This window comes from Ammospiza caudacuta, chromosome 6 (assembly GCF_027887145.1).
Source record: "Ammospiza caudacuta isolate bAmmCau1 chromosome 6, bAmmCau1.pri, whole genome shotgun sequence".
Classification (NCBI taxonomy): Eukaryota; Metazoa; Chordata; class Aves; order Passeriformes; family Passerellidae; genus Ammospiza; species Ammospiza caudacuta.
In genome coordinates, this window is record NC_080598.1 from 7,144,921 (window position 1) to 7,172,799 (window position 27,879).

Here is a 27,879-nt window from a genome sequence, read left to right on the forward strand (position 1 = left end):
GGCAAGGAACTGCAAAGATGCAATTTGTAATGCATGTAAAAAATGAGAACAGAAATTCATTGAATGCCTACTTCATAAAATCATGGAGCAGTGTAGGTTGGAAGGGACCTTGAAATAGCATCTGATCCAACCATTCATGTGAAAAAGAGTCTTGATTAAGTTATTTTAGTTATTTTGACCCTTGTCCAGCCACTTCTTGAAAACTTCCAGAGATGGAGATTCTACCACATTCTTGTGGATTGATTGTTCTCACTGTGATTTTTTTAAAATAGAATCATAGAACATGCTGAGTTGCAAGGTACCCCCAAAAGAAAATTTATTTACCACCCTCTTGGTCTATAATTACATATATAGAATTTCTATTCATCCTAATGAAATTTCAAATAGAACAGCTTTATAATCTGTAAAAACATAATCATCAGAAATGAGATTGATATACATTTGTGGTTTTTTCTATTTTTTTTTTTTTTTTTTTTTGCCATATGTCTGGTAAGATGAGGATACAATTTTTTAATTGGGAAGTATACCCACAGCCACAAAATTGAAACATATAAAGAAAACTGTTATTTCAAAACAAAATGTGCCAAAGCAGCAGGAGCTGAAAACTCAGTCTAATGCTTAAGGTTCCTCTGAAGCTTCAGTAATCAGCTGTCTCTTATGCAGCCTGTCTTGGAAATTCATTTAGAACATGTAAAAAATGTCAGAAGCAGATTTAACAAAATCACTGCATTTTATTATTTGGTTTTAAAAAAATGTTTTATGCCAAGGTCTTGCCAAAATTCATGGCCCATGTGTAATACAGAAATACCAGTAAGTGAACACTTCATTCAGTGTATGGCCCTGAGATTAGCTCAGTTATTGCAGTGTTGATCTGTGTAGAAGCAGAATTTGAGATGCTGCCATTTCATTTTACAGCTCTATTTCTAGAATTGTTCAATTTGCAAAGAGTTTAAGAATTTTATTAGAAACCTTTACCAAAGTCCTTTGTTATTCTACATTTTTTTTCAGAATCCCATTTTGCATGATTGTTTCCTCCAGAAATGGGGGAAATAATATATCATGGGGAAATACATTGCTGTATTCAAGACAATAGAAAACCTCTTTGGAAATACACAGAGAAAGCCCCAAAATCAAGCAAAACCACTGACATACAGGCTCATGCAACCACTGAAGCTTTTAGTTACTTTTCTGTTGCTCATGTCATTGTTAGGTTCCCATAATGAACTTTTAGTGCAAGACACTGCTCCAAAAAGTGCCTAAACCATGTTTTAATGTGAGTTTTTATTTTATTCTCAGCACTTAAATGGCTTGGACTTCAGACAGCATTTGAGGAGAGCTTACCACACTCTTGAGAAAGATCTGTTCTGGCCACAAGAGTCTCTTTTTTGCCAAACTGCGTTGTGTGAATGCAGTGTGTCTTTCTGAATCAGAATCCTCTCATTCTGGAAGGGAGAAAGCTGAACTTCTTGATTTCTTGCAAACTCTTAGCCTGCAGGTTTAATTTGCTGGAAGGGTGCTCAAGGTAACATGAAATTTGACTTTATAAAGTGTCAGGTTTGAGGGTGAGTAGAGCATATAATCTGTGATGCCCTCGAAGGAAGGCAGGAATTGGAGAAGCTGTGCATTAAATTGATCAGCATATCAAAAGTACGAGGAGCCAGAGCCTGGATTATTATCTCTCGACTCTGGTGTTCAGGCATACATTCACATGCACACAAAAAGTGTGGTGGCTTTTCAAGTGCTCACAGCTCCTGTCAGGACTGCCAGAAGCCTCTCCTGACTTCCTGCAGCTGCCCTGCACCAGCAGCATCCCTGACCAGCACTGGGCGCGAATCGTTCAGCAAAAGATTTGAGAGCTTTTTTAAGATTTGAGAGCTTTTTTAAGGAGGCAAATGCCTTCTTAAGTTTATCTGCACGAAGCCTGTAGTTCCAGATCACTGGAGTTTCTGCTGTAAATGTGGTTTTAGCAGTGGATTAAGTCTCTCAGAAGTAGATTATGTTCTGTACGCAGTCATCCAAAGGCTGGGAGAATTTGTGTGGCATGGGCTCGAGCTGGGGGGGGATGTATATTTTGTGTATTTTGGCACTGAGACACTCAGGAGGAGCATGAACAGCACATGTGCCAGAGCTGCTGATGCTTTAAAGCTCCAGCACTGAGCAGGACAATAATGCTATTAAAAATATGTGTTTTCTGTAATCCTTAAATCCCTTCTTAAGCCAGGAGCTCCAAGTGAGGTAGCTGCTCTTGGCACCACAGTCACAATGCTGAGTAGTGTCATATTTCCTAAAATGAAGGTTAGATGAAAAGCCTGAACAAGCTAAGAGACTGAGAAATGCTGATCCAGTAAAATGTGCAGACTCACATTTTACTGTGTATTTCAAATGACCTTCATCAGTTCTGGTGTTCCTCAGAGAAGAAGAGGCAATTCCTTTGTACTTTGCTGCCCGCTGTCTCACTGTATTGCAGAGAAGTGCCATCTCTACAATAATGTTATTATTAATTATATTAGTAGAGAAGCCTCCTCTACCCCTCTAGCCCATGTTGCACTTTTTACTCCACAAAGTCATAATCAGAAAAGGCTCCTTTGGCTGGCAATTAGTGCTCTGACAAATGGTACAGAGAGAATGGTTGGGGAGGAAAGCAGCCCCTTATCATCCCTCTGCAGGGAAGGGAGCACCTGACACACAGAAAGGTGCCTCCAGTGCTCAAGTTTTATATGTTTGACCAGCCAGTATAATATTTCTTCCTTATCAGATCTTTTATGTGCCTCCTCAAATTTAATATTCCCTTTTCTTTGGCGTTGCAAATGCCTTCTTATCTGGGATTTTGTTCCTGAAATAAAAATGGCAGTTCCTGAGTTTTAAATTGAATTGACAACAAGCCTGGGTTTCCTTGCCACAGAAATGTAAATAAGAAGTGCCAGTGTGAGCAGATGATAAGGTCCATGTCTTGTGTGAGTCCACAGCAAATATTTCTCTGGCACCCACATCACTCATTATGGGGGTAGAGATGTTGGTAACATCCAACAATACAAGAAAGATAATCTTATCAAAAGATAAGAGTGTAATTAATTTCAAATGGCAGAGACACCTCATCAGTATCATTTAACACCAACTTTCTGAAGCTGCTGTGCTGCAGTAATTAGTCACTAATGACTCTCACCAGCCCCTGTGCTTTGTTCTGATAGGAAGGTCACGTTTTCTTGGCTGTCCTTAGCCAGGCTTTCTAGAACTGATAATAAGAATGGTGGATTTAGGGTTGGATCATGCCTCCTCTCAAGTATTGTTTTGTTATAAACGTGAGAGCGTATTTTTGTTTTTTTCTTACTTAAATTTCTTAATTGTTTGAGTGCTTGAAGCTTATTTTCAGGGTGAACAGAAGTTCTGGACCACTGAATTTAAAATATGTTATTGACTGGCCTTGAATGGTGACTGGAGGTCCTTACATTAGTAAGTATGAAATATTAGTATGAATATAATTAGTAAGTATGAAATATTTATTAGTCACAGTGGAGGCACTTTCCTTCAAGCATTCATAAATGGCATTTTTGTGCAAAAAATTCTGTGCATTGACAGAGGCAAAGACACGTGGGCTCAGGCAGTTAACAAGAGCTGCTGCAGAAATTGAGTAAAATCCTGGGGTACTGGTATGAAAAGTTGCACATTGTTTTGATGAATTAAGAATGGGCTGACAAGGTTTCAATTTGCATTTAGTAAAAATTAAAATGCTGAGTTTTGCTCACAGCAATTAGGGAGTCCTTCAGCTTTCCACACACATGTCCATAAACGTAATTCTTCTTTATCCTGGATTCAGTTGAGCCAGATACTGAGCACTCTGCATCAAACTTTTTAATGGCCTTAAATTGCACGCTTAGCATAAGACCTGGAAGTTGATTTAGGTCCATATTTATAAATCTTTGGTGTCTGCTGATATTGAAAGAATCTGAATGAATTCTTCACCATGTGGATTTGGAAAATGTGCTTGAAATGTGCTTTACGCATTGCTAGAGTTTGGTTTAAATGCATATGCCCGGGTTGAAGGCAACACAGAAGGCCAGCTCAGAGCCCTGTTTTGTCCCTTTTCAAACAAGGGTGATCAGAAATAAGTTCAAAAAGGAGTTCTGTGATTTGTTTTTTGATTGAAAAATTTAAAAAGTTCTGTGTTAGCACTCCTAGAACTGATGCTGTTGCAGTCCTGGACTAGCAAGCCAATGCTAGAAGGAATTCTTAATATTTTTGGGTGTGCTCTGAGACCAGCATTGCAGATTCTGCTTGTGAGATGGAAGGTGTTTGTTCACAAATCCCTGGCCTTCTATGTTTTCTTGAACCAGCGCACATGCACTTAAACCAAACTCTAGCAATGCATAAAGCATGTTTCAAACACATTTTCCGAACAGAATGTCTCAGCTTTTTGCAGGATAAACAAGAGAAATAACTAAATAAGTTTTGTCTTGTGATCCCACTATGCAGCCAAATGAAAATATACACAAAGTGTTCACAAACAAAGGGTCCTATTTTTGGGTTTTTTTGCACTATTTAAATTTCCTTTTAAATGTATCTTGCCCAATCCCTGGAGACACTGAAAAAGTGCTCTGGTGTAGAAGATGTAGTCCTCAAACTGCAGCAGCTCTGCCAGATTTGTTTCTGTTCTGCTTCCTGGGTTCTGTGAGCATCAATGCGCCGAGCTGGGAGATCTTTGATAGAATTTGGCTGTTCTTTCCACGAAAGCAGGACAAAGGCTTGGTACACAGGGGGCCACTCCAACTTTGTGTCTTCCATGGATTTCCCTGGCTCAAATTCTAGTTGACTCTCTAAGCTGCTTTTCCCTTTAATTTGAGCAATTGGCACATCACGGAAGAGGCTGACGGTCTGGAATCTCAGGTTTATTCTCTTCCCAAAGAACTCCTGTTTATGGAGCCTGAGAACAACTGGAGGTGTGACAAGCTGTTAGGCATCATAAGTAAGTTATCACAGGGCATTTGATATATTGGTTTGGAAAAAGGATCTCAGGCTGCTCTGGAATGGATTGCTCAGCAATCCCAGTCACATCTCACTTCCAGTCCAGGCTTGTGTGCACATTGCCTTCCTTTATATCACTTTCTTTTATGAGGCTGCAAAAGCATTTTGTTCTTTAAACAACTTCCCAAAGCTTTTTTATCAGTCTAAAAAATCAGATTAGAAGGCTGTCTTTAATGTGAGGTAGCTGATTGCATTACATGTATCTGGATATGGTGGTGGGAAATACATTTAGGAATTAACAGCAGTTTTCTCACTTGCTAGAAAAATGTGTGCATTATGGACTTGAGTGAAACGTCCTAACTGTACAGAATTGAGTAAGAAATATACAAAATCCGTAAACTTTTACTTCTTTCAAGTGATTTTTATCTAAAAATTGTTGATTTCTATACAGTACCCCCTTCAGCAAGCAATGTTTCTCCCAGGCTAAAGCACTGGAGACATCATCTATCAAAAGCTATTTTTTACCAGATTGGAGTGGTGGCTGGTTTTTTGCCAAATAAATAATGTTCACACTGAAATAGTTTGACAACGGAACACTGAGCATAAATAATATCTCTGTGGAAGTATTCCACACAGAGAAGCCTGCATGGATCTTTGTTGAGGTTTATTGTGATTATACTCCCATCTGAAATGCGTGTTAGTTTTCTCATCTTGGAAGGACTGTTGGCACTCTGATCTCTCCATTACATGGAAGACAAAAATAAGAAATCTGTGAGAGCTCTAAGTGTCTGTGCTCCATTTTTAATTTTTTTTTTTTTAATATTGGATTTAATTCTCCATAGCTGCTGCTTTGGGCTGGCCAGAGGACTGCTCTGACTGATGCTGACCCTGTTCCCCTGCTAAGGGTCATCACTGCACAGACTTCCTCGGTGTCCCCCATCATCCTCAGTGGTTGTGAATCTGTTTTAAGGCTGCAGTGGGACAGCTCTCCTTCCTAAATCTTGGAGCAGAGTTTTGGTAGTAAAATGTCTTCATTTTCATTTTGCAATCATAAAATTTACTCTTTTTTCATCTGCTGTTTCATGCTTCCTAATTTAAACTATGCTTAGACCATAAAACTCCCTCTCATTTCATAGAAAAGCAAATCAATTTCTTTAGCTATTGTCTGAATATAATGAAAAAAACCTGTAACCCACAAATGAATGTGTTTGAATTGGTCAGCACAGAGTCTGACCTAAACCTCAGTAAATTTACTCTAGGTTTAGGTCTACCTTTATTAAATTGTACACCAAAGTGGGCCAAAAGTCCAGTTTCTTTGAACTAAAATGTTCAATCTTTCCCAGAATCCACACACACAATTTCAAATACTCCAAATGTGTTGTGTGGAGTGGGCAGCAGGCAGTGGGAATGAAGTTAAGCCATTTGCCATGCAAGGCACAGAGTGACTCGCTGCTTTTGTACAAAACGTCACACAGAGTTCCTTTGCACAATTTCCTGGTGCTGGGAGTAATTTGTATGCTCTGATGCTCGTGCCAGGGAACTCTCTTTGGCAAGAGCCACTTTGGGCCTTTTTGTGCCAAGGTGTGGAAAGCAAGTCCAGTGTTCAAAATAATTCCCAGTTTCTGGCCAGCGTTGCTGGAGAGCACTGGATGTGCTAAGAAGCTGGGACATTTGAAGGGATTTCAAAAGATGGTAGAATTTGTAAAAGTTTTTGTCCTTCCCCTGCTGGAAATCAGAGTTTGCAAATTGCTTTTTAAATGTGAAATGAAAGAATTTTCCTTAGTCGAAGCAACTACTTAAAGAAAATTACTGAAAGAACCCAGTGTAATTTGTAGCTATGAGAACAATGACAGCTTTCTGTGCCTGGTAGAGTTTCTCTGTTAGAGATGATAAAAATAATGTTATCTGGGCAAAACTGGGTTATCTACCAACCCCTCTCCCAGTCATGCAGTGTGATAAAGTCAATTTACTAAACTGCTCTCACAGCGATGTTAGTGTTGTAATCAAGGAGGAAACTTCATGGAAAACAAAGATGAAACTCTGGACCTTCATCCTCCTCTTAGTGACTGGTTAGATGAAAACTGCCTCAGCTCACAACAGTCTGTGCTCATTCATCTCTTGAGTTTTACTGACAGCATCACCTTAATTGGCCATTTTAACTTTACAAGCATAAGTCTTCAGTGCAAGCTTTATAATTCAGCACGTTAGAGCTCTAAGTTAACTACGAGTGGTTCTGAAGCAAGAAAAATATGCAGTATGACATTTTACATTTACTAAATCCTGTCAAGCTACTGTCACCATGTTTCTGGCAATACACATAATCTCTTTACTCTCTTCATGCATATTAAGGGAAGAAGAGATAGCTGTTTTTGTTAAGCTTCCCATAGCCAGGCTGGGGCAGGAGAAGCTGTTTGGTGTTGTGTAGTGCTGCATCTTCACTGCACTTCAGGCTCCTGTCACCCTGCACTGCTTTATTTCTCATTTTGTTTGAGTTACACCTCGAAACAGACCCTGGAGCAGCCCTGCAGGAATAAAAGACCTCAGGTTTGTTTGGACTGCAGAGCAAAACACAGCAGATTCTTGATAGCAAAAATATTTTTCCTCAGGTAATGATTACAGAACTAAATTTGATTTCTGATTGCAACTTTGTGTGAGATCTACATAGAGTTTGGGCTAGAAGTTATCAGAACGCAGAGACAATCTACAGGTGTATTTTAGCACTGCCTTTCTTCAATAAATCTGCACTTTTCTCAGTGCTTCAGAGTAACCCTAACCCTTATCAGAGCCAAATCCCAACCCTTATCAAATCCTAGCCCTAATAATTAATATGATATATTTTTATTAACATAACATAGCATAATCTTAACATAACATAACATAATTAGTATAGTATAGTATATAATAGTTTAGTATATAATAGTATATAATAGTATATATTATATTATAATATCGTAGTATATAATAGTATAGTATATTATATTTTATATTATAGTATAGTATATTATATTATAGTATATAATATAATAGTATAGTATATTATAGTATATTATATTTTATATTATAGTATAGTATATTATGGTAGATTATAGTATATTATGGTATAATATTGTATAATATTGTATTACATTACACTATATTACACTATATTACCTTATATTACCTTATATTACATTATATTACTTTTAAAAAATATATATTTTTAATTATATATATTATAATTATTTTTATTTTATATATTATAATATATATTATATTACATTACATTACATTTTTATTAGTATATTTTTAATATATTTGTATTTATATACATGCATATGAATATATATTACATAATTTAATATAAGGATATTAAAGCCAGCCTCAGCCTTGTGGTGCATTGCTAAGGATGGCCAGAGAGCCCAGCCGGGCTCAGGGGTTCTGTACAACCTTGAACCATGATCTGCACAAAGACTGGGTACTGACAGTGCATAAAACATCCCAGTTGTGATTCTTCTGGTTCTGAGCACAGACTCTGAGACAAATGCTGTGTCCTCTAGTTAGAGAATGTGGTTATGTGAAGCATATCTTTGAGGCAGGGTTTTTAAACTGACTTTGTACATCGTTAATTTTATGTTCTGTCTAATAAGATCTGTTCTAGATTAATCCCTAAAGGCCAAATATTATTGCTGTTACATAGACCCAATGTTCTTTTTTATAATTGGAAAGTTTCCTCAAGGAGAAGACAGTTTTGCAACATTCATATTAGCTCTTCCAAGGAAGAAATCTGCCCACAAAGATGCTTATCTTGTGAACTTTTAACTGTGTCCTTTTATATTTTTTTTTTCCTTTCCAGTAATTCTATTGTTCCAGTAGAGTGCAGCTGTTTCAGAGAGTGGAAAGTGATGATGTGTCCACAGAACAAGGAATGGTGCTGAAGGTGCTAGCCAGTGATTCCAGCTAAGGAAGTGGACACAAGCCAGTAGAGGGTTTATTTTTTAACTTTTTTATTTTTTTCCAATACTGATATAAATTTCAGGATAAGGAGTATGACTGCCTGGTTTATTTGATTAACAGTTTAAAGAAACCAGAAACAGCAAGCTTTGTCAGTCAGCATGAAATGTTCCAATTCTCAGAAAACCAACTGTTCCTTTTTCTGTTAACAACTAAGCCGTTATCCCCTCCTGCTTTTCAGGAACACCCAAAACTTGTCCTCAACCCCATCAGTTTTTGTAATAAGCAAAGAATGCCTGGAGCTGGTAAATTTTCCCTTGTAATAGCCTTACTTTTATGTTTGTAGATGTACCCAAGTTCAGCCAAATTCTCCCTGTTGTGACACTCATTTGAATCCCAGTTAACTCCAAAAATCTTGTTTGGGATTTATGCTAGTTTTCCTGAAGGAGTAAATATGTCCAATTGATCCAAATTGGTCCACAATCATCATGGAGGAAAAAAAAAAAACTACAAAAAAAAATACACCAGAACACACAAAAACAAAAAACCACCACACCAAAACCCAACTACTAGAATATTAAAATCTAATGTTACTGCATTTGTAGATTCAAAAGGATAAATCACATAGAGATCCCTCCCTCTGAGGGTTCAGATTCTTTGGCCAAGTGTCTATTTTTTGGGTTTAGGATTGTTGTCCAACCTGTGGGTAATTTGCTGGCCCATTCTAGAAAATGTAAGGCTTCCCATTAGAGATAACCTGGGGTTTAGAAGCTGTAATTTTGCAAATGCTACATTTTAATCTGCGTGCCTTTTCCCTGCCAAATCTTTCCTTCACGCCTATGTGGTCTGACTTGATTCCAGAAAAAGAATCAGGATTGTATTACATGTCTCTTTTTTCCTCCAAAGTTGGCCAGGATACTATTGCTTTTCTCCTTCATGGGAGTGTAATAATATCATCCACTGCCCTAAAATATCATGTCATTTGTAATCCTGGAGTATAAATCAGGATTCCCTTCTTATCTCTCCTGAGAAACTTTTTATAAATAATTGAACCTCCATGGACACAGAAAGAACCCTCCCACATCTTTTTAACAAATAGATTTGAGATAGTTTATATGAAATCCTAGAATTTGAAAAATTCTTGTGTTTATTATATATGGTAAAATGACTTTATTTAATCATCTCAAATCATCTTGCATTTGAGCCTTTCCAACTAATTTAGGAGTTCTGTACTTCATTCTGTCAACATCAGAGAAAGCTTTTGTCCAGTTTTTCTTCAAAGGAATGCTTTTTGGAAGACCTTATGATTTTCAGCTCAGTGTTTTCCAGTGGACACTCATTGCATAAGCCTTCTGCTTTGACGGTTAGTGATGCAGGAAATCATGATGTAGCCTTGGGGCTCAGCCACTTCCTGTTCTTCCAGGATCGTGTTCTAAAAGGCAAACAGAACTTTCTAATTAGTTTATTATAGAAATACTTGAGAAAACTCTTTACTTGCTAATTTGAAGGAATTAGATCTGCAGTAGAAGTGCAAAAACCATTTCTGTGTTCATTTGCTGCAACTAGAACAAGGATGTGCTTCAGTGTAATGGCTATCTAAAATCCAAGCACGTATTTCAGCTTCTGCTTTTGCAGGCAACTCATAAATTTGTCTTTTAATAACTACTCACAACTCATTCCTTTGGTTGCTGGATTTGGTTTTGGGGTTCCTTGTGATTCCATTCATTGTTGGGGAAAAAGCAGGATGGATTCAACTGGAATAAGAATTTATTTAACATGCAAATGCACATGGGTAGGTATAGGTGGCCATTGAATCTTAGCATGTATTGTATAGGTGGCCTATGAGTCCTAGTAAAATCCATGTATTGTGTAAGTGGCCTATGAGTCTCAGTAAAATCTATGTATTGTATAAGTGGCCTTGCCCCAGTCCTAGTTGTTCTAGATGGGTTACAGCTGTGATCTCCTTAATTGGGCAGCAGCTGTGGCTAATGAAGATAACTGGGACAAAAGGGGGTGGGTTGGCTGGTCAGGGAGAGCCTTGGAGGAGCCCTGATGAAGAAGTAGGACCAACACTGCTGTGAAGAGCTGTGTGTGAGAAAACCACCCAGAAGGTATGGGGCTCTAGAAATATGACAACAACAAGTGGTGACCCTGATGTGATGGAGATATGCAGCCTGAGAGCTGTGGAAGATAGCACAGCTGAGAGCTGTGGAGGTGAAGACGGCCAAGAGCTGTGAAGAAACATGGACTTTGAGTCAAGGAGCTGTGACAGCCAGGAGCTGTGAGAAATAGGGCCTTTGAGTCAAGGAGCTGTGAAGGTACATGCCTTTGAGTCATGGTGGGTTATATGTATTGTACTTGTACGATTGTTAAAAGAAAAGGGGGAAATATAGGTGGCCATTGAGTCTTAGTATGTATTGTATAGGTGGCCTTTGAGCCATAATAAAATCTACATATTGTGTAAGAGGCCTATGAGTCTCAGTAAAATCTATGTATTGTATAAGTGGCCTTGCCCCAGTCCTAGTTGTTCTAGATGGGCTGCAGCTGTGATGCCCTTAATTGTGCAGCAGCTGTGGCTAGTGAAGATAACTGGGATAAAAGGGGGTGGGTTGGCTGGTCAGGGAGAGCCTTGGAGGAGCCCTGATGAAGAAGCAGGACCAACACTGCTGTGAAGAGCTGTGTGTGAGAAAACCACCCAGAAGGTATGGGGCTCTAGAAATCTGATAACAACAGGTAGGTCTAGAATGATGACTGCTGAAGGAATGATCTTTAGGTCTTGTTAAGTGAAAATAGTGGTTTTATACTTGGAGAGCACCAATTCATTGCAGTTGGGCTTCTCAAGAAACATTCATTGGTGGAACCTGTGCCAGGTAAGAGCTCAGCTGAATTGGGAGCGAGTTTCATTGGTCATTGTGGAATAGCTTGTATCTGATCAATCCTCTTCATACTTACGTGTAATTACATAATCTTGACCTAGATTTAACACATTCCTAAAGTTTTTATCCACGACTTTGTATCTGGCAAGGGAGCCAGTGTAATTTGTAATATTTCCATATTTTAGAAAAGCTGTCCTTTTAAAGAACATTCTGATGACCTCCTAAGAGCCTTTTCAGTGGGAATTACCATGCTTTTGTACAACGTGCAATAGTGTTTCATTGTGTATGAGATGGTAGAAAATCACTCATTCTTCCCTCAGAGCTGCCACCAAAATTGGGTTTTGATTGTGAATGGATTGCTGTGAGATAGGGATAAAAGGTCAATTGATATGGTCGTGGAATAATTGAGACAACCTTTCTGAGGGATGAGCAGGCAGTTTTATTCCTTATTTCACTGATGCAGGAATAAGGCAGATGGAATAATTACAGTTGGTGGCTGAAACTGAATTGTTGGTCAGGGATTTCTTGGTGCTCAACTTACACACATTAAGTAGTATCCAGCAGAAGTAGAAACTCTGCAGTCAGCTTAAGCCACCACTGGATCTCACACTTCCCACTGTTTCCTGTTAATTAAAACCCAGCAAATGTGCACATTGTGTTTGCTTACACAGATTCTACGAAGCGTTAAAAAACTCAAGGCGTGTTAATGGCTCTAAATTTAAAACTCATTAGCCACTGCCCTATTGACCAGCTAAAGAGACTTTCTCAGCACTCCTCTGGGCCAGCACGACTTCATTCTGCTACGGAAATACAAAGTGTTTATTGGCTTAGCTAAAAATGTTTGGGAATGTTGGCAACATCCTTGGGTGAGATAGGGAGGGTGCCCACTCACTAAAGCAGATCTGGCCCAATTAAAGATATTGCCTCTCTTTTATTCTTTTTTAGAATGCAAAGGAGTTGGGGTTTTTTTTGTTTGTTTTTTAGTCAAAACACTTACTTAATCTTATGTTTGCTGCCAGAAGATTTGATTCTTTTTTATAGTTTAATTGGTAAAAGAGTATGATTTTGTGTGTTGTTACAACCAGGATTCTGAAAAAGCCTCTTCAGAGCTGAATCTTGCAATAAATTGATAAATACAGCTTTTTTTTTTTTTTTTTTTTTTTTTTTTTCTCAAAATGGTAAGGTTTGGAATTCATTTCCTGAATGCTGACCCAGTGTTGTGTGAATTGTGGCTTCATCAAATGAAACAGGACCACTGAGGATTTTGAAGAGAAATTTTGCAATATCAGAGCATTGCCTGTTTCCAGATAAAACTTAACAGTTTCTGATGAAATGTGTTTGAGATCTGATAAACAGAAGGCTTAAAGTACCATCCATGAAACACATATGCAGTGAGAAAGCTATTTTGACATGACACCTTGGAGTAAAATCGTAAAATCCTTGGAACAGCAGTTCCAAATCTGCCTCTCTGGCTTTTGATTTGTACCATTTAAACTTTTCTGTTAACCATCAATCAATCAGTCAAAAAAGTAAAAATAGCTGCAGTTTGGACTAAATAATGGAATCTCAATCATCTGAAATGATGAATATTTTATTATTTTCAGTTCATTAATATTTACAGGAACTTCCAGTAATCCAGATCCACAAAAAAAAAAAAAAGGTTGTTTGCAGTGATGCTCAGAAAGGCCTGAATTCTCTTTACCCAGAACTGACTTATTCTTCTGTCTTTTTTTTTTTGTGAGCTTTGGGTCTTCAATTCATGCGTGTTCTACATAAGTTCACTGAAGTTATTCAGTGCTGAGCTGAGCAGAGAGAATTATAAATATTCCACCCAAAAGAAAACACGAGCTGACAAAACACAGGTGGAAGGTGTTGGCCATGCAAGTCCTTACCTTTTTCCTGTTCCTCTCCTTCCATTTGCCTAGATCATAGATGAAGAAGAAACCCAGTTCATGAGCAATTGTCCCGTGGCTGTGACTGAGAGCACACCCAGAAGGAGGACACGCATCCAGGTGTTTTGGACAGCTCCTCCCGCTGGGACAGGCTGTGTCATCCTGAAGTAAGTATTTTTAAGCCTTTTTAAAGTAAAATTCAGTTAATAAATTGAATAATTATTGGAAATAATGGAGTTTTTAATTCTTTTTTTTGGTTTTGGATGCATTTTATTAAGTTTGGTTCTACTTGCAGAGTGAAATGTTAGCAATTTAAAGCCTCAATATTCAAAAGGAAGTCCAAGCCTTCAATAAGCATTGAGTCAGCAACCTTAATTGAACTTGTTTGCCTTCAGTTTCACATAAAAAACCCCCTAAAAGTTATTGAGTTTAAGATCAAAATTGCATTCCTCTGGTGGGTAAAAAACAGGCTCTTTGTTGAGATGGATAATAAAAATGTTCTGCAAAGTCATGATGGTCTAAATGGACCTTTATCAGAAAAACCAGATTTATTTATTTAGAGGTGAATGCTTTCATTTTAGGCCTAGTGATCATTTACTGATATTTTACTATTATTACACACTCTCATGTGGAATCATGCTTTTCAAGCAGTAAATAAAGATAACTCTCTATGTATATTCACTTTGATTTAGGGTCACTCATTAGTCTGTAGAACTAAAGAGTGCCAGAGAAATGCTGTCCTGTCTCTTAAGACTTTGTTTGCTGTATTTAATTGGAGAGATTGGTCAAATATTCATGGGCAGTTTGGAATCCTTTGCTTGTTTTGAATCCATGTCTGGGAGAAGCCTTAAAAATTGCTAAGACGTGCCCTGTAGAACTATTTCAAAGAGGCTTTTCAGTGCTGGGGATGGTGACTTTTAGGCTTTTAAGGAAATGTTATCTCAAAGGTTGTGCTGAAGATAGTTCAGACCAATTCAGGAAAATGATTTTTTTAGAATTGCAATTGATTTGTCAATTGAAAGAATCCCCTGGTTTTTCAGCGCAAGAATACACTTAAAGCCTTTTCTTTAGCTCGGCACAGACACGTGCACATTAGGCTGAAACAAACCCTGGAAATAAGTTTGGTAATGTTTATAGATGGAATTTTTTGAGTGTTCCTTTGGCAATCCAGAAGATTCCTTGAGTCTTGCTGAGCTTTTTATCAGTAAAGCTCCTTGGTCTTCCCCCCAGGACTGACCCCCTCTTAGCTGTATAACCAAGATTGCTTAGGGCACTTGCTATTTAAGTAAATTAATAATAAGGTGATGATGGTTTATAAAGAGACAAGATTTAAAATTTAATCCAGTAATGCTATTCAACAACACAGGTTGATAGATGTATTTCTTTCCATTGCTGTCCTAAATAGAATTGGAATTAGAGAGAAAGATGTTTATGACCAGCTATTTACAGTGTGCTGTGGGTGTCTTTGGTGTGTGTGTGCTGCTGGAAAGTGGAGGGAAGTTGTGAAATACCTTTCAGGAAAAATTAAATGACAAATAAGTGTTTCCTCCCAATGAATGCTTTGTTGGCCTCAGAAGGTAAGGAACAGCTCCATGCCCAGGACTGTTTAAAGAAAGAATGACCATTATTAAGAGTTGCTGATGCCAGAGATGAACCTCAAAATGTGGCATTTGTTTGTGCTGCAGTGCAGCCCTCCATGGGCCCATGCATAACAATCGCTCCTGGCATTAAAAACATTCATATTTTCTCTTTTACATGTAAAGATTTGGTGGCATCTGAGTTACAGTTTGTCATCAGCCTTCTTCACAAACCTTCTTTATGGTCCTCTCCCATAGAATAGAATGGAAGTTTTGGAAATTATTTAGACATAATTATTGGAACATCAGCATTAGAAATAATTATTTCATGGTTATCCTAGATGATAAAAGAAAAAATCTAAAAGCAAATATTGAAGAGTTAAATCCAAACTCATGAGGGAAAAAGTCTGAAACCTTGAACTTTCAGGGAAACAAACCCTCTGTGTTTTTCTTTCTTCTGTATGTGATGGGAGTGAAAATATTTTTTTAATAGTTCAATACATATCTGTGGTGGTGTTCGCAGGGGTCTCAGGATGAGGGAAGAGATGACAATCTTGACTCCATGTTTCAGAAGGCTGATTTATTATTTTATGATATATATTATATTAAAAGAAAATAACATATTTAAACTATACTAAAGAAATAGAAGAAAAGATTACATCAGAAAGTTAGCAAAGAAAAGAAAAAGAATGATGATAAAATCTTGTGACTGACCAGAGAGTCTGAGACAGCTGGACTGTGATTGGCCATTAATTAAAAACAACCACATAAGACCAATCAAAAATGCACCTTTTGCATTCCACAGCAGCAGAAAATCATTGGTTAAATTTCATTTCTGAGGCCTCTCAGCTTCTCAAAAGAAAAAATCTTAGCAAAAAGATTTTTCATAAAATATGTCCATGACACACATCTGTTTCAATCCTTGCAGACTATGATATCTTTGTTTTAGAATTTCCAAAACAGAATGGCAACATTTTGGAGCCTGTTCTGGATCACAAGGATTTACTTTTTTCCCTAGCCTTGATCTGCTGACTTCAATATATTGAAAAGTTAAACATAGTCACAAGTTAAACGTAACTGATCCATAAAAACTTATTACAGTTTCAGTGCCGAATAATGCAATTTTTTTGTAGTGGTACAACTAATATAGAGTCTTCCAGGAAGAATTTCCTGAACTAGTAGTGAGGTTTGGGAACAGCTGTTTTTCTGCAGTTTGTGGAGTCTGGTAGCTTTGGTAGAAAGACTTGATCAGATTGGTGTGGTACCTTCCCAGCACAAAATGGCACAGAAAAATGGGAACCTGTGCCTGTAGGGTTCAGTAAGGGATCCTAAATAATTTGACGTGTCCATGACTGTGTGCAATGCTAAATTACTGCAAAATTCAAAGCTTAGGGGTAAAACATATATTTAAATTTGACTTATTGTCACTACTTTGCTTTCTAAACATCTTTCTCTCTGTAGAGACTTAGAATTGTGAGGAGAAAAAAGAAGAAAATGCATTAACATACAATGTTGTGCAGTAATTGTTTACTTGAGAATAATTCATGCATTTTCTTCATTCCCAACAAGAGATGACAGTGAGATACCCTAAAGGTTTGAATCCTTCTGGACTCTACTGAAACTGCCAGCACTAAGTGTGCTTTTTGGGTGCATAAATAGCTGAGGCTCCATTTATCCACACTTAGGCCTGTGCTTGAGTCTCACTGAAGAGAAAAAACTTTTATTTTACACTCTGTTTGGGAGACCCTCAAGACTTAAGCCCTCTTTCCTATTTTTCCATTTGGGCCTTCCAAGCTGTCATGGTGTGCACATCCTGCTTGTTTACATGTTCATTTCTCTCCCTATTTTCTTTCCCTTGTTTCTTGTGATTTATTGCACACCAACACGTCAAGATGGGAGGGCCAGGTCGTTCCTCCTTCTTCTGATAAAAGTTTCTGGTTGAAACTTCACTTAACTAGGTTTCTGAGCTCTTCAGAATGCATTTGCTTTTTTAGGATCTTTTGAAAACCCACTGTTACAACTTTCTTGAGAAAGATTTATAAGGGTTTTTTTGCAATGTGCAATTATACAGATAAAAATTACACAAACAATGGAGCAGTGGCAGAGCCTGGTGGTGTTTGTATCATCACAGGGAAGTAGAGAAATTTTTGGAGTTTTGAACCATGTCTTGGTCAATCTGTTTAAATATATTTTTGAAGTGAACATAAATATATGTTTTAAGAAGCACCTTTCTTTTCCTTCATATAAACTTTCATGCTTGGTTTAGCATATTCTACTTTTCATAAAAAGTAGAACAGTACACATGCTTTTTTTTTTTTTTGTAATCTGACAGCTGATATTCAGAGGCTGTGCTTAATTCTGTAAAAAAAAAAACCAAAAGACAACTCCAAGCAATAGAAATTTATCTTGTTAAACAAGGAATGTCTAAAGTATAGATTTCAAATAGTGATTCATCCCATTGACCAATAAAAGGACAATAAAAGTTTATTGAAAGCTTCTTAGCAGTGATGGAAAAATCACGTTTTTTAGGTTGCTTTGAGCCCTAGATTAATCTGGTTTGTTGGATTCCTCAAGACAGTGTCACAGCTGAGTGTGGGAAAAGGTCTCACCCTTTGGTGGGAAATACAGAATAGGGAGTTTCCTGCAAGTCCTTTAGAATTCTGTGCTAGGACACAAGAGTGAGGAAAATTTGGTCAAGTTTTCTTAGCTTGTCACATATGAAAATTTCATGGTAGGGAGGATCTTGTTAATATCCAAACTGAGTAAATCTGTCAGCTGGTGTAGATCTCATGGAGAGTCAAGTCCTGTGAGATGGTAATTATCTTCTCCTTTAGCATTTGCTGCTGAGGCTGAGATTAATAGTTAAATGCAGTAAATGATGGCCACATGCAGAAAAGTTATATTCAATTTACCATTCAGAGGAGAAACCAGTTTGCAACTGGCTCTTGAACTAATTGGGTTCTCAGATAACTCATGTGACTTGTATGGCAAATGCAGCAAAATTCGTGCAGACAAGGTATTTATTTCTGCTATACATATCGTGCTTAAACAACCAACAAATTAAAATCTGCTATCTGTAAATGCTGTTTATTACCATCAGCACTTGCAGAAATGCACTGGGTTCATGGTGGTGTCTCTGCTGTTTGTTTCTGGCAATGTGTTCTGAGCCATCTCTAGGGAAATCTTTTATAGTTCTTGAGGAAAAGTGTGGAGCTTCTTGTTTTCCTGGATATGTAATTATCATCATGATTTTAATTACACTGCCTCTTGTTTGCATGTAATGAGAGAGCAGAGAAATTTTAAAGAATTGCAGGCTTCTAAATAAAAAGTATAGCATATTCAGTGTATATCAAGCAAAATCTTTTAGATAGTTGTGCTGCTGGAGCAAAGCTGTCATATCCACAAGGACAAATTCAATTCCAGTCCCTGGGTCTGCGCCTTGGATACAACACTCAGTTTCCAGCCTCCTTGTGGGTTCTGACCATCCTCTTCCTCTCAAGCTTCAAAACTCTGAGGGTGAAGGAACTCCAGTTTTTGAACATTTACCTTTTTATTTCTTGTAGCTTCAAGCATTCTGTTCATTCAGGTCACTTGGCCTGTCACTCTGAGTAAACATTGCGCTGAAATGTGCTGTAGGAGAGACTAAAAAAAGAACCAAGTGTCATAAAAACCTCAGGAGTTCATAACTGCACCTACATCCTGAAACTGTCTTGGTGGGCAGCCAAATCTCTTCTCTGCACTCAAAATTCAGGGTGAGATCCCTGGGCCAGAAACAGAGCATGAGGCACCAGGATAACAAGGCCCAAAATTCACAAGAACAGATTTGTGGTGTGTAAATTAATATGTGATCAAATCCTCAACCCTGTGTTAAGAGGAGTGCTTATGAGGAAGGCCAAACTGAGGTGCTCAAAATCATTCTGAAATAGAATTTTAAAAGTGTTGTTACTATGATTCCCACAAAACCAATATTGCATAAATTTGCCTCCAACAGAGAGAAGTTCCAGTTGCCAGACTGCTTTACACGGGTGGAAGCTGCAGTGCTTCTGAAACTGCTGCCAGTCATGTAAAAACAACTGATAGATGATCACAGAGCTGAATTTTAAAAACAATACAGAGCAAAGAATTATGTGCAGTTACAGATGAAAAATTTGTTTGCAACTTTTCATGCTTGTCCTAAATCTCTCATCAGTATCAATGAGCTGGCACAGAGAAGAGAAGTTGGCCATGGTTTGAATTTATTCAGGTTACTTGACTAAGGTGATGAAATTCTCTCTCGGAATCCAAAATGCAAGGAACTCTCAGAACTTTGGGCCTGCAAGCCAAAGCTTGGAATTAAAGACAGGATTTGATCTGAAACCTTGGAAAAGTCTTCCACACTTAGGTGCTAGAGGCAAGAATGTGAATTTATAGCTTAAAGCAGAGACAAGCTTTACTTTTCCTTTACTTCAGCTAAGTAAAGGAAAGTTTAGAGGTTTGGAGTTTAAGATATAGAAATTAAAGTAGCTACAAACGTAAACAAGGAGTTTAGAATGCAGCACTGTAGGTTTGTGTGTCATAACATGATTGCTAAGAAAGCTTACACTGTGGTATGGGTCCATAAGATGAAATATTTAAGGATTGGGTCAAAACCATAAATATCCTTGTTGGCAATGTTTTATTGGTCAATAAATCCTTAAAATGTCTTGTAACTGAGGGTCTTGTGGCCTTCTGAGCCGTGCAGTGAAGATGTGAGCTGAACTCGCCCTTCCTGCCTATGCAGAAGATAAGAAAATAAACTTCATCAAAAACAACTCAGAGGTCCCATCTCTTGACTCATTCAAAATTCCTTCAAAAATCCCCATAGTTCTTTAAGTAGATTTTTGTTCCTCTCTGATGTTTTAATCACTAAAACATTTCCCTTTTTTTTTTTTCTTTCCGTAGGGCCTACTAACCCCAACACACAGGATTTTCCTTGATTTGTTGGGATACTTTTTTGAAGCAGATGAGCACAAGTGGCACACAGTTGACAAACAATGAGAAATTCACTTTAAAATTGTGCCTCTAAATTTTCCAAACATAAAAACTAGCAGCACTGAAACCTAGAAACCAAAACTAGAAACCTTGCTTGCTTGAATCAGGTATTAAATTTGTTATTCTGTCCTTTCCACTCATGCTCTCAGATTGTGCAGACACTTCATGTCAACAGTTTTACCGGTTTATTAGTGTGCTAACAGTGAGCACAGCTGTAAAGCATTTACTGACAGCTTGCCATTATGAATAAATAACAACAGCCAAGGAAAAAGAGAGACTAGCCTGCCCTCCTTGCCTAGAAAGGGGCTCTGTTTATGGAACAACAGAAGATAAAAGTTTTCATGTTATAAATAACTATTCTTTTTCCTAGGTGAATCAGTGAGTCTTTTGTATGCAGAGAAATTTTTATAATTTCTGTACTACTATTTTTAAAAAAATCAAAATCTTTGTATTCCAGTTAATTACCACATGACAGCATCTTCTGAACTTCATTTTTGATAGAGATAGCAGCAGCATATCCTCCTATTTCATAGCTTAAACAGAGTGTTTTATGTAGACATTTTAGGTATTTTTTACACAATTAAGATAGCAAACTAAGGTATCTCTGTGCATCCTAACAGCCCAGAGAACAAACCTTTGATAGATAGAAAATGTGCCATTTTCAATTGTGAGATCCTTTGGGTGTGCCTTCATTTTTTCCCATTCTTTGCTTTTAGGAGATGTAACAGAAATGTGCCCAGCTTTAAATGGGCATGGGTTGGGAATGAACAGATTTGGGTCGATCACTGTCCTTCAACACTGGGTTATTATGCATTACTCAACAAATTTTTCAATTTTTTCCTGTTTTCTCAAGAGAAGCTAGTGGCCAGTGACTCTTTATAAATTCCTGCAGGCTAGAAAAGCTTGTATTGCTATCCTGGTTCCTTAAAAATGAATTAAATATTGTCTTCATCCAGCAATTTTATTTTTTTTTAAACAAATAGGAAAAAAGTTTAAACTTTTAAATGAAACTGACTTAGAAACCTATATTTTATTTCATAGATGAAGCACCTACAGAGAGTTTGTGTTAGGAAGAAAGAGAAGAAAACTGCATTTTAGATGGATTCTAATTCATACCACCTCTACTATTAGGTGTAAAAAAACACATTTTATCTCAATATATATGGTAGCAGCCCCCTGGATCTCCATTTAAAACCAAAAGCCATTTCACTTTCATTTTCTCACAGGTTTAATATTGTTCCTTTTACATCACATGTGAATTTGGAAAGCATTAAAAATGGATTTTCTTACAATTTTGTGGTCTTTTAGATAATCTATTTTATGCTGCAATAATTAAAGCAATCCTATAAAATCTAGTTAGGTTCATTCATATGATGTTTTGTTTGTAAAGATGTAGTGTTGCAAAACAGCTTAATGGTTTTGTTATTCAAGGATGGGTTTGTTCCTTGAGGAGAGCAAAACCAGAAAAACAGTGAGAAAAACAGGGTAAGGAGAAGGGTGGTGGTCTTTCTCTAGCAGCAGAGGGAATGTAGTTATGGCTTTATTATGGAAGATAATATTTTAAAACTTTTTTACACTCTACCTTGAAAATGTCTACAATAATTTAATATTTTTTAAAAAAAATCCATGTTACGGATTTTTGTGGTAAACTGAAGGCATGTGCAGTTACTTTCATTGTTCTGTATAATTTTTGGTTTTTTTCACAAATGTAAAACAAGCTGTTTTGTAGGAAAGAAAAAGATTGTGCATGGGTGTGCAGTGGGGTAGGGATTCAGGCATTGGAAAAGTTCAACATGCCCATCACAAGAAAGTGATATCTGTTACATCTTTAATCATCATTGTGCTTTCTCCAGACTTTGTGGGGAAATTCTTCAATAAAAAAAGAATTAACAAGGTTAACAGTGGACACAAACACAAAGCAGTCAGAATTCACCTGTACCCTAATTTGGCATTTTCCAAAACCACACAGGACATTTAAAACTCCCATTTTTATTTTTTTAACCGCTATCCACTCAGAATTCTTTGCTCCTTCCAGGTTCTCAACACTGTTCTAAGGGCACTGTTGTGTTCAAATTGTGCATTTCAAAAAGTCATGTGAAGAGGAAAATGAGGTGCAGTGCTTTCTAATGTTCCTAATTTCTGACCCCTAACCTGAAGATAAATGAGGAACCTATAAAAATTGATGACAGAATGGACTTTAATGAACTGCCCAAGCCTTTTCTCTCTGACTTTCCTGGGTGATTGTAGTGTGTACTATGATCAGGCTTCCCCTGCACCTGTGTATTTACAAATCCAAATAGATGTAGGAAAAACGAAGAAAATGGTTCTTCAATACTTTTTCTTATTGACAGAATTTGCCTCAGAGCACGGTAAATCCTCAAGTAATTATTAATTCTATTTACATATCCTAGAGGAAAGTGCCAAAAAGTATTTAAGACATGTCAGGAGGGATGTTCTGAAATCAGATTTTCTCTGACTTTTTGCTACCTGCTCAAGTGGGGAAATAAAACAGTAAGCTGTGATTTCTTTCTGGCTGAGTCTCTAGGAGAGTCTGCATTTTCATAAATTTGAAATAGTGGGATGGAAGAAAAAAAAATCAGCTCTGTAATTTGCTTGTTGTTTGCTGTTTGTAATGAAAATCATTGTTAATTTAGGAGCCCGACAGCTGTAGGACATTTGCCATTCGGCAGCAGCTGTCAGTAGCACTCTGGTTTATTTTGCAAACAGATGTTTAATTTGACTTCAAGGCCATTGTCATTTTCTGAGGGGAAACAAAGAGAGAAAAGGAATAGAAATAATAATGATAGTCATAATTTGATTTCCTTTCAAAACATAAAGAGTGTCACTATTGATGGCATCAGAAGCATTGTCATTTTTTATTACTGAATGTTTGAAATCAGCTTCTTTATAACTGCCTGAAGTTATGCATGGTAATTCACGTTAAGGAATTGATTTGTCTTGTGTCAGGAACTGAAGGCTTTATTTTAATGTAATGTGATACATTTTTAAAATATGCATTTTATTCATGAATCAAAATGTCATGCTGTTTCTGCAGGTCACAGATAAAGAGATTTTGGTCTCTTTATTGAAACCAGCACTCCAGTGGGCTCAAATATGTATTGCTTACTGTAGTATGGTGGTGTTTTCATTGCACATCAGTGAATGTGCAGGGCAAATTGAGTACAGCAGTGATGAAAGGAGGTAATTAAAAAGATAAGTAGTGTAATTTTAAGTTTTGGTAACAAACTATTTTATCCAGTCTGTGCCTAGTGATTGAGGCTTTAACTAAACCTGCTGTTACAACATTTTGGCAGGATCTTCCATTATTCAAAATGTCTATTGACCCAGATAAAGGGATGCAGATGAGCAGTGAATGTTCTCAATCCTACAGCACGCTGGTGGTTCCTAGACATTACAGAGTCTAAGTTAGTCACAAATGTGGCAGAAATGGTCACTTGCTTCCTCACAACACAATCAGTATTTCAAGATTGTGTTTTGTGAGGGTGTGTGGCCAATCCTGCAGCTAAATGTAAGATGCACTGCAGGTATGGGACGAAATTTCCATCAGAGAAACTTTTCTAGCAGGCTGATGTAAGAATTTGGTGAGGTGTCTGCGTGCCTGCAGGAATCCAGAGCACATTCTGTAGGTACAACTTCTAGCGCAGCTCTGTTACACTGTGAAAGGCAAATGCATGAATTTGTGCTGGATTCTGGCCATCCTTCCTTCGGGTGAATAGTCTTTCAGGTCTCATGTGGGTTTACATTTGTCAGCTGGAGAATCCCTAAGAGCTCAGTAAGGGTCTCAGAACCTGAACACTCTATTTATCGTGATTCTTTGCTTCACATAAAGCACCACAAAATCAATTCTGATTTGTTCCCTTAAAGGAGCAGCTATTTGTATGGTTGCAGCTCTTTAGAAATTCTGAAAGCAGAAAAACCATCCAGAAATGGAATTTTTCTTTGCATGAACCCGCTGTGGAATTGATTGTTTTTGTCTTTCTCGTTATCTGCGTTGACAATTTCAGGGCTGTTGCGAAAGAATTGAAACACTAAATTCAACCAATAATTGGGTGGGCCATTTCTTTCTTTTCTTTTCAGTAATTAGGTGCCCACTTTTTCCATCTTTTCTACATCATTAGACATGCATTAAGTATCTTTGCTCTCCGAACAGCAGCAGCCTGGACGCTTTTTCCCTGCTTTCCCCAAGAAATGGATTTGTTGCTCCATCAGTTCACTGCTCCAGCAGAATATAGTTTGAAGCCTTGCAATGCACCAGAAAGCACGTTTGATTTTTTTTTTTTTTAATGGTTTCTGGGTTTCATTTGCTGCAGAAAGGTCTGGGTTGCAGGCCTGTGCCTAGGGAGGGACTGAGCTCTGCTTGTTAGAGGGATAATGAGCTTGATGCTCCCTCACTGCTGTGTGTGGAGCCCCAGGATAACCCTAGTATGAACCAGCTCATTTCAGTTTTACAGATTACCTGTTAGACTGCTGCTTGCCATAGATTTCTCTGAAAATGGAATATATACCAGTTTTATATACAGGGAAATAAATTTGTGCTCTCTTACGATGCAACTGCCTGGCAATGGTGGCTAAAGTAGATGCCTGATGATACAAGAAGTTCATATAAAAAATATGTTCCACATGCAGAGGTGTTGAGGCACCACCATGACTGCTCATAAAGACGTTGTCTTGCTCATCAGGTTTAATTTAGACAGCAAAATATTAATGAAAGGCATTTGTCTAATTTCTCTGAATTAGTTGTGGCCAAAAAGTTGTCTTCAATATGGCAAAGAAACAGAAATAGTTACCATTCTTCCCACTTTTATAATAGTAATCTGTATTTCTGCCACACAGTTTTACTCACAAAATGCTAAATATGTCCAGACAAATAAGTAGAATGAAGCTAAACTGAAGAGGAGGCAAATTTGACAGGTACTTGGATATGTGTTGTTTGCATTGTGTTTTTCAGCAAGTGCCTTGGCTCAGTGACAATAAAGTTCTAAGTGCTTTTCTGGTTTTTCAGTGGCCAGTCACGGCTCATAAGAAATTCAGGCTGCAATTCCCTTCTGATTAAGTGAAAGTGAGGTTGGTAATTGATTTCAGGAGAAGGTCAGTCAGGTGTCACTAGAGTGTCCCCTAACAGTAGCACAACACAGTGGGACACATCTGGGTTTTCTCCATCCTCCACATCAGTATATCTGTAAATTTTATATTTTTAGTTTTCAAAGCATGCAGTTTTTTTCTGTCTCATTTTCAGTTTGAATGTTTGGTGGCGACAAATAACTCCCCACTATAATAAACAAAATCACCTTGTGTTTTTGTCTAGAAGATCAGGGAATTTGTTTTCCTCATTGCTTCAGTTTCAAAGCCTAGACCAACATTTGGAAATGTGACCAACATTCGGAAATGTGACCAACATTTGGAAATGTTTTGATGGACCTGCTTGGTTGTCAGTCTCAAACCCATGATGGATTCACCTGTTTCCCATACAGGTGCCTGAAGGAGCATCCTGGCTTTTCTCCACAAATTCTGAACAATGAAGTCTCTATTTCCTCCTCTATCTCTAATCACACTTGGTGTATCTCAATTATCCACATTAAAACATCTCCCTCTTGGACTTTCTAATGAAGTTAAGAATCTCATTAAATGCACTTTTGTTCCATAAAATGTGGTAGGGATGAATTCCAGTGCCTTGTCTATGCCTGCTTCTCAATATAAAGGGTGATTTATCATCCTAATCCCCGTCATTACTGCTTGCTACTGTTCACAATACTCCTTTAATAGTCTTATTCATGTGCTCTCCCGGTCCCTGTGATTGAGGGAGATACAGAGCCTGGATCTTTTGCTTAATCCCTGCTCCTCTAAGCACAGTTGTAATCACTTCCTCTGTGAAATGCTGACCTTTATCCGGACCAGCTTCAGGAACCCCACTGAGGCAAAAAGCTTCTTGAGCCTGTAGGGTTTATTTCCTCCCCCTGCTGCTGCATGTTGTTGTGCAGAAAATGCATAAAATCACCGTGAAAAGGAACCACAATCTTCCAAGGAGTTTCATTACCCCAGAGTGATTTGGGGGGTTGATGTTTATAATTTCATTATAATCACAGCCTCAGTCTGACAATGCACTGCTGCAGAAAGGAGATAAGCCTGGGCTTGGTTCTCACCCTTCCTTTGCATGTCTTGGACAATTTCTGATCCATTTCCTAATCTGTTTCTGTACCCTTCAACACTGCTGTTTCCTTATCCCTGAGAGTATTTTTCTTATTTTCATGTGTTTAGCAATTCCTCTTTCTCCATCATTTCTTTGTTCTGCTGTAGCCAAAGTGCAGCCAGTGCCACTGGTGTTGGCTGCTGATGAGACATGAGGAGGTTGTATGATTTTGGCATTTTTAGGGCTGATGTGGGAAGAGCAAAGACCCTGATGTGCAAGTTCCCTGCCATTGTGTTCTCCAAAATCCTGTGTGCCAAAATTTGGCAGCAGTGTTTGCTGCAAACGCCTGCTGCAGGGAATTTTGGCAAGGAGAACATTTGTGTGAGCTGGAGGCAGTGCTCCCACCCTGCTCTTAGCCAGGAGCAGGTGTTAAACAATGGAGAAGCTTGCTGAAAACAACCCTCATAGTGCGGAAGAACTTAATGGATTCATTTGATCTGTCTTTCATAATTATGTTTTTCAGAAGCAGGGTGGTCTTTCAGCTATTTCTTGAACACAATTTGAATTTGCCTTCTTCCCAATATATGATATGTATTTGAATTTGCCTTCTTCCCAATGTACTGCCCCTTCAGAAAGAGGGAAATGGAGGAGTTACCAGTAACAACTGTGTCATTGGTCCTTTATTTTCTTGCATTTCCCCGCACCCCTGTCTTTCAGCGTGAACACCCAGCATTGGGTGTTCTGGCATTATGGGGCTGAATGCTCAGTGGGCTGAGCAGCCCCAGCTGTCAGGGAGAGCTCTCAGAACAGCCCAGGTAGAGGAGATTCAGCTGTTTCAGGTATTAATTCTTGACAGGTGAGATCTGTGGCTGGGCTGCACTAAAGAGCTGACAAGTCCCTTCTGATGGCTCCAGCTCCACTCAACCTCGAGTGCTAAAGACAGTACATCAAAAACTTCCTCAGGGAAATACATTCATAACAGGAAGGTCTCTTTTAAGAAGGAATAATAAGCATTTTGATATTAAATGAAGTTATCTTTGTTTCAGTGGGTGTTAATTTGTTCCATTAATTGTGGAGCTCACCTTCAGGCTCCTGTCAATTCAAATGAAGTGAAATTTTTTTTTCAGATTTGAAAACATCAAATACTTTATTCCAATCTAGATTCCTGCTACTGACTATCCACTAATCAGTATTTGATGAATGGATGGGCTTTGTTAGGATATTGCTTTTGACAAATAAATTTTTTTCTGTGCAAGCAAATAATGTACTCATTTAAACATAATTTCAATATATTGCTAGTTGACAGTTTTTAAAAAATAGTAGGAGAATGACAGCTCTTATTTTTTGGTTTATCTTCAAATTATTTTACTTAATGCTTTATAAATATTAAAAATATAGCATAATTTTTCCTAAAGTTTTGGAATTTTTTTTCTGGCTTCATTAACTCATGATCATGCTTAAATTTTGCTTTTTGGGTTTTTTAAAAT

General features: G+C 37.8%; 1 protein-coding gene across 1 annotated transcript in view; it reads left to right on the plus strand.

The window, feature by feature from the left end:
* SPON1 (spondin 1) overlaps positions 1-27,879 on the plus strand; it is a 185,558-nt gene that overhangs the window by 21,417 nt on the left and 136,262 nt on the right. Inside the window, exon 3 of the mRNA XM_058806493.1 lies at positions 13,691-13,824. Coding sequence (XP_058662476.1) covers positions 13,691-13,824 — 134 coding nt within the window. The remainder of the gene's footprint in view (positions 1-13,690; positions 13,825-27,879) is intronic.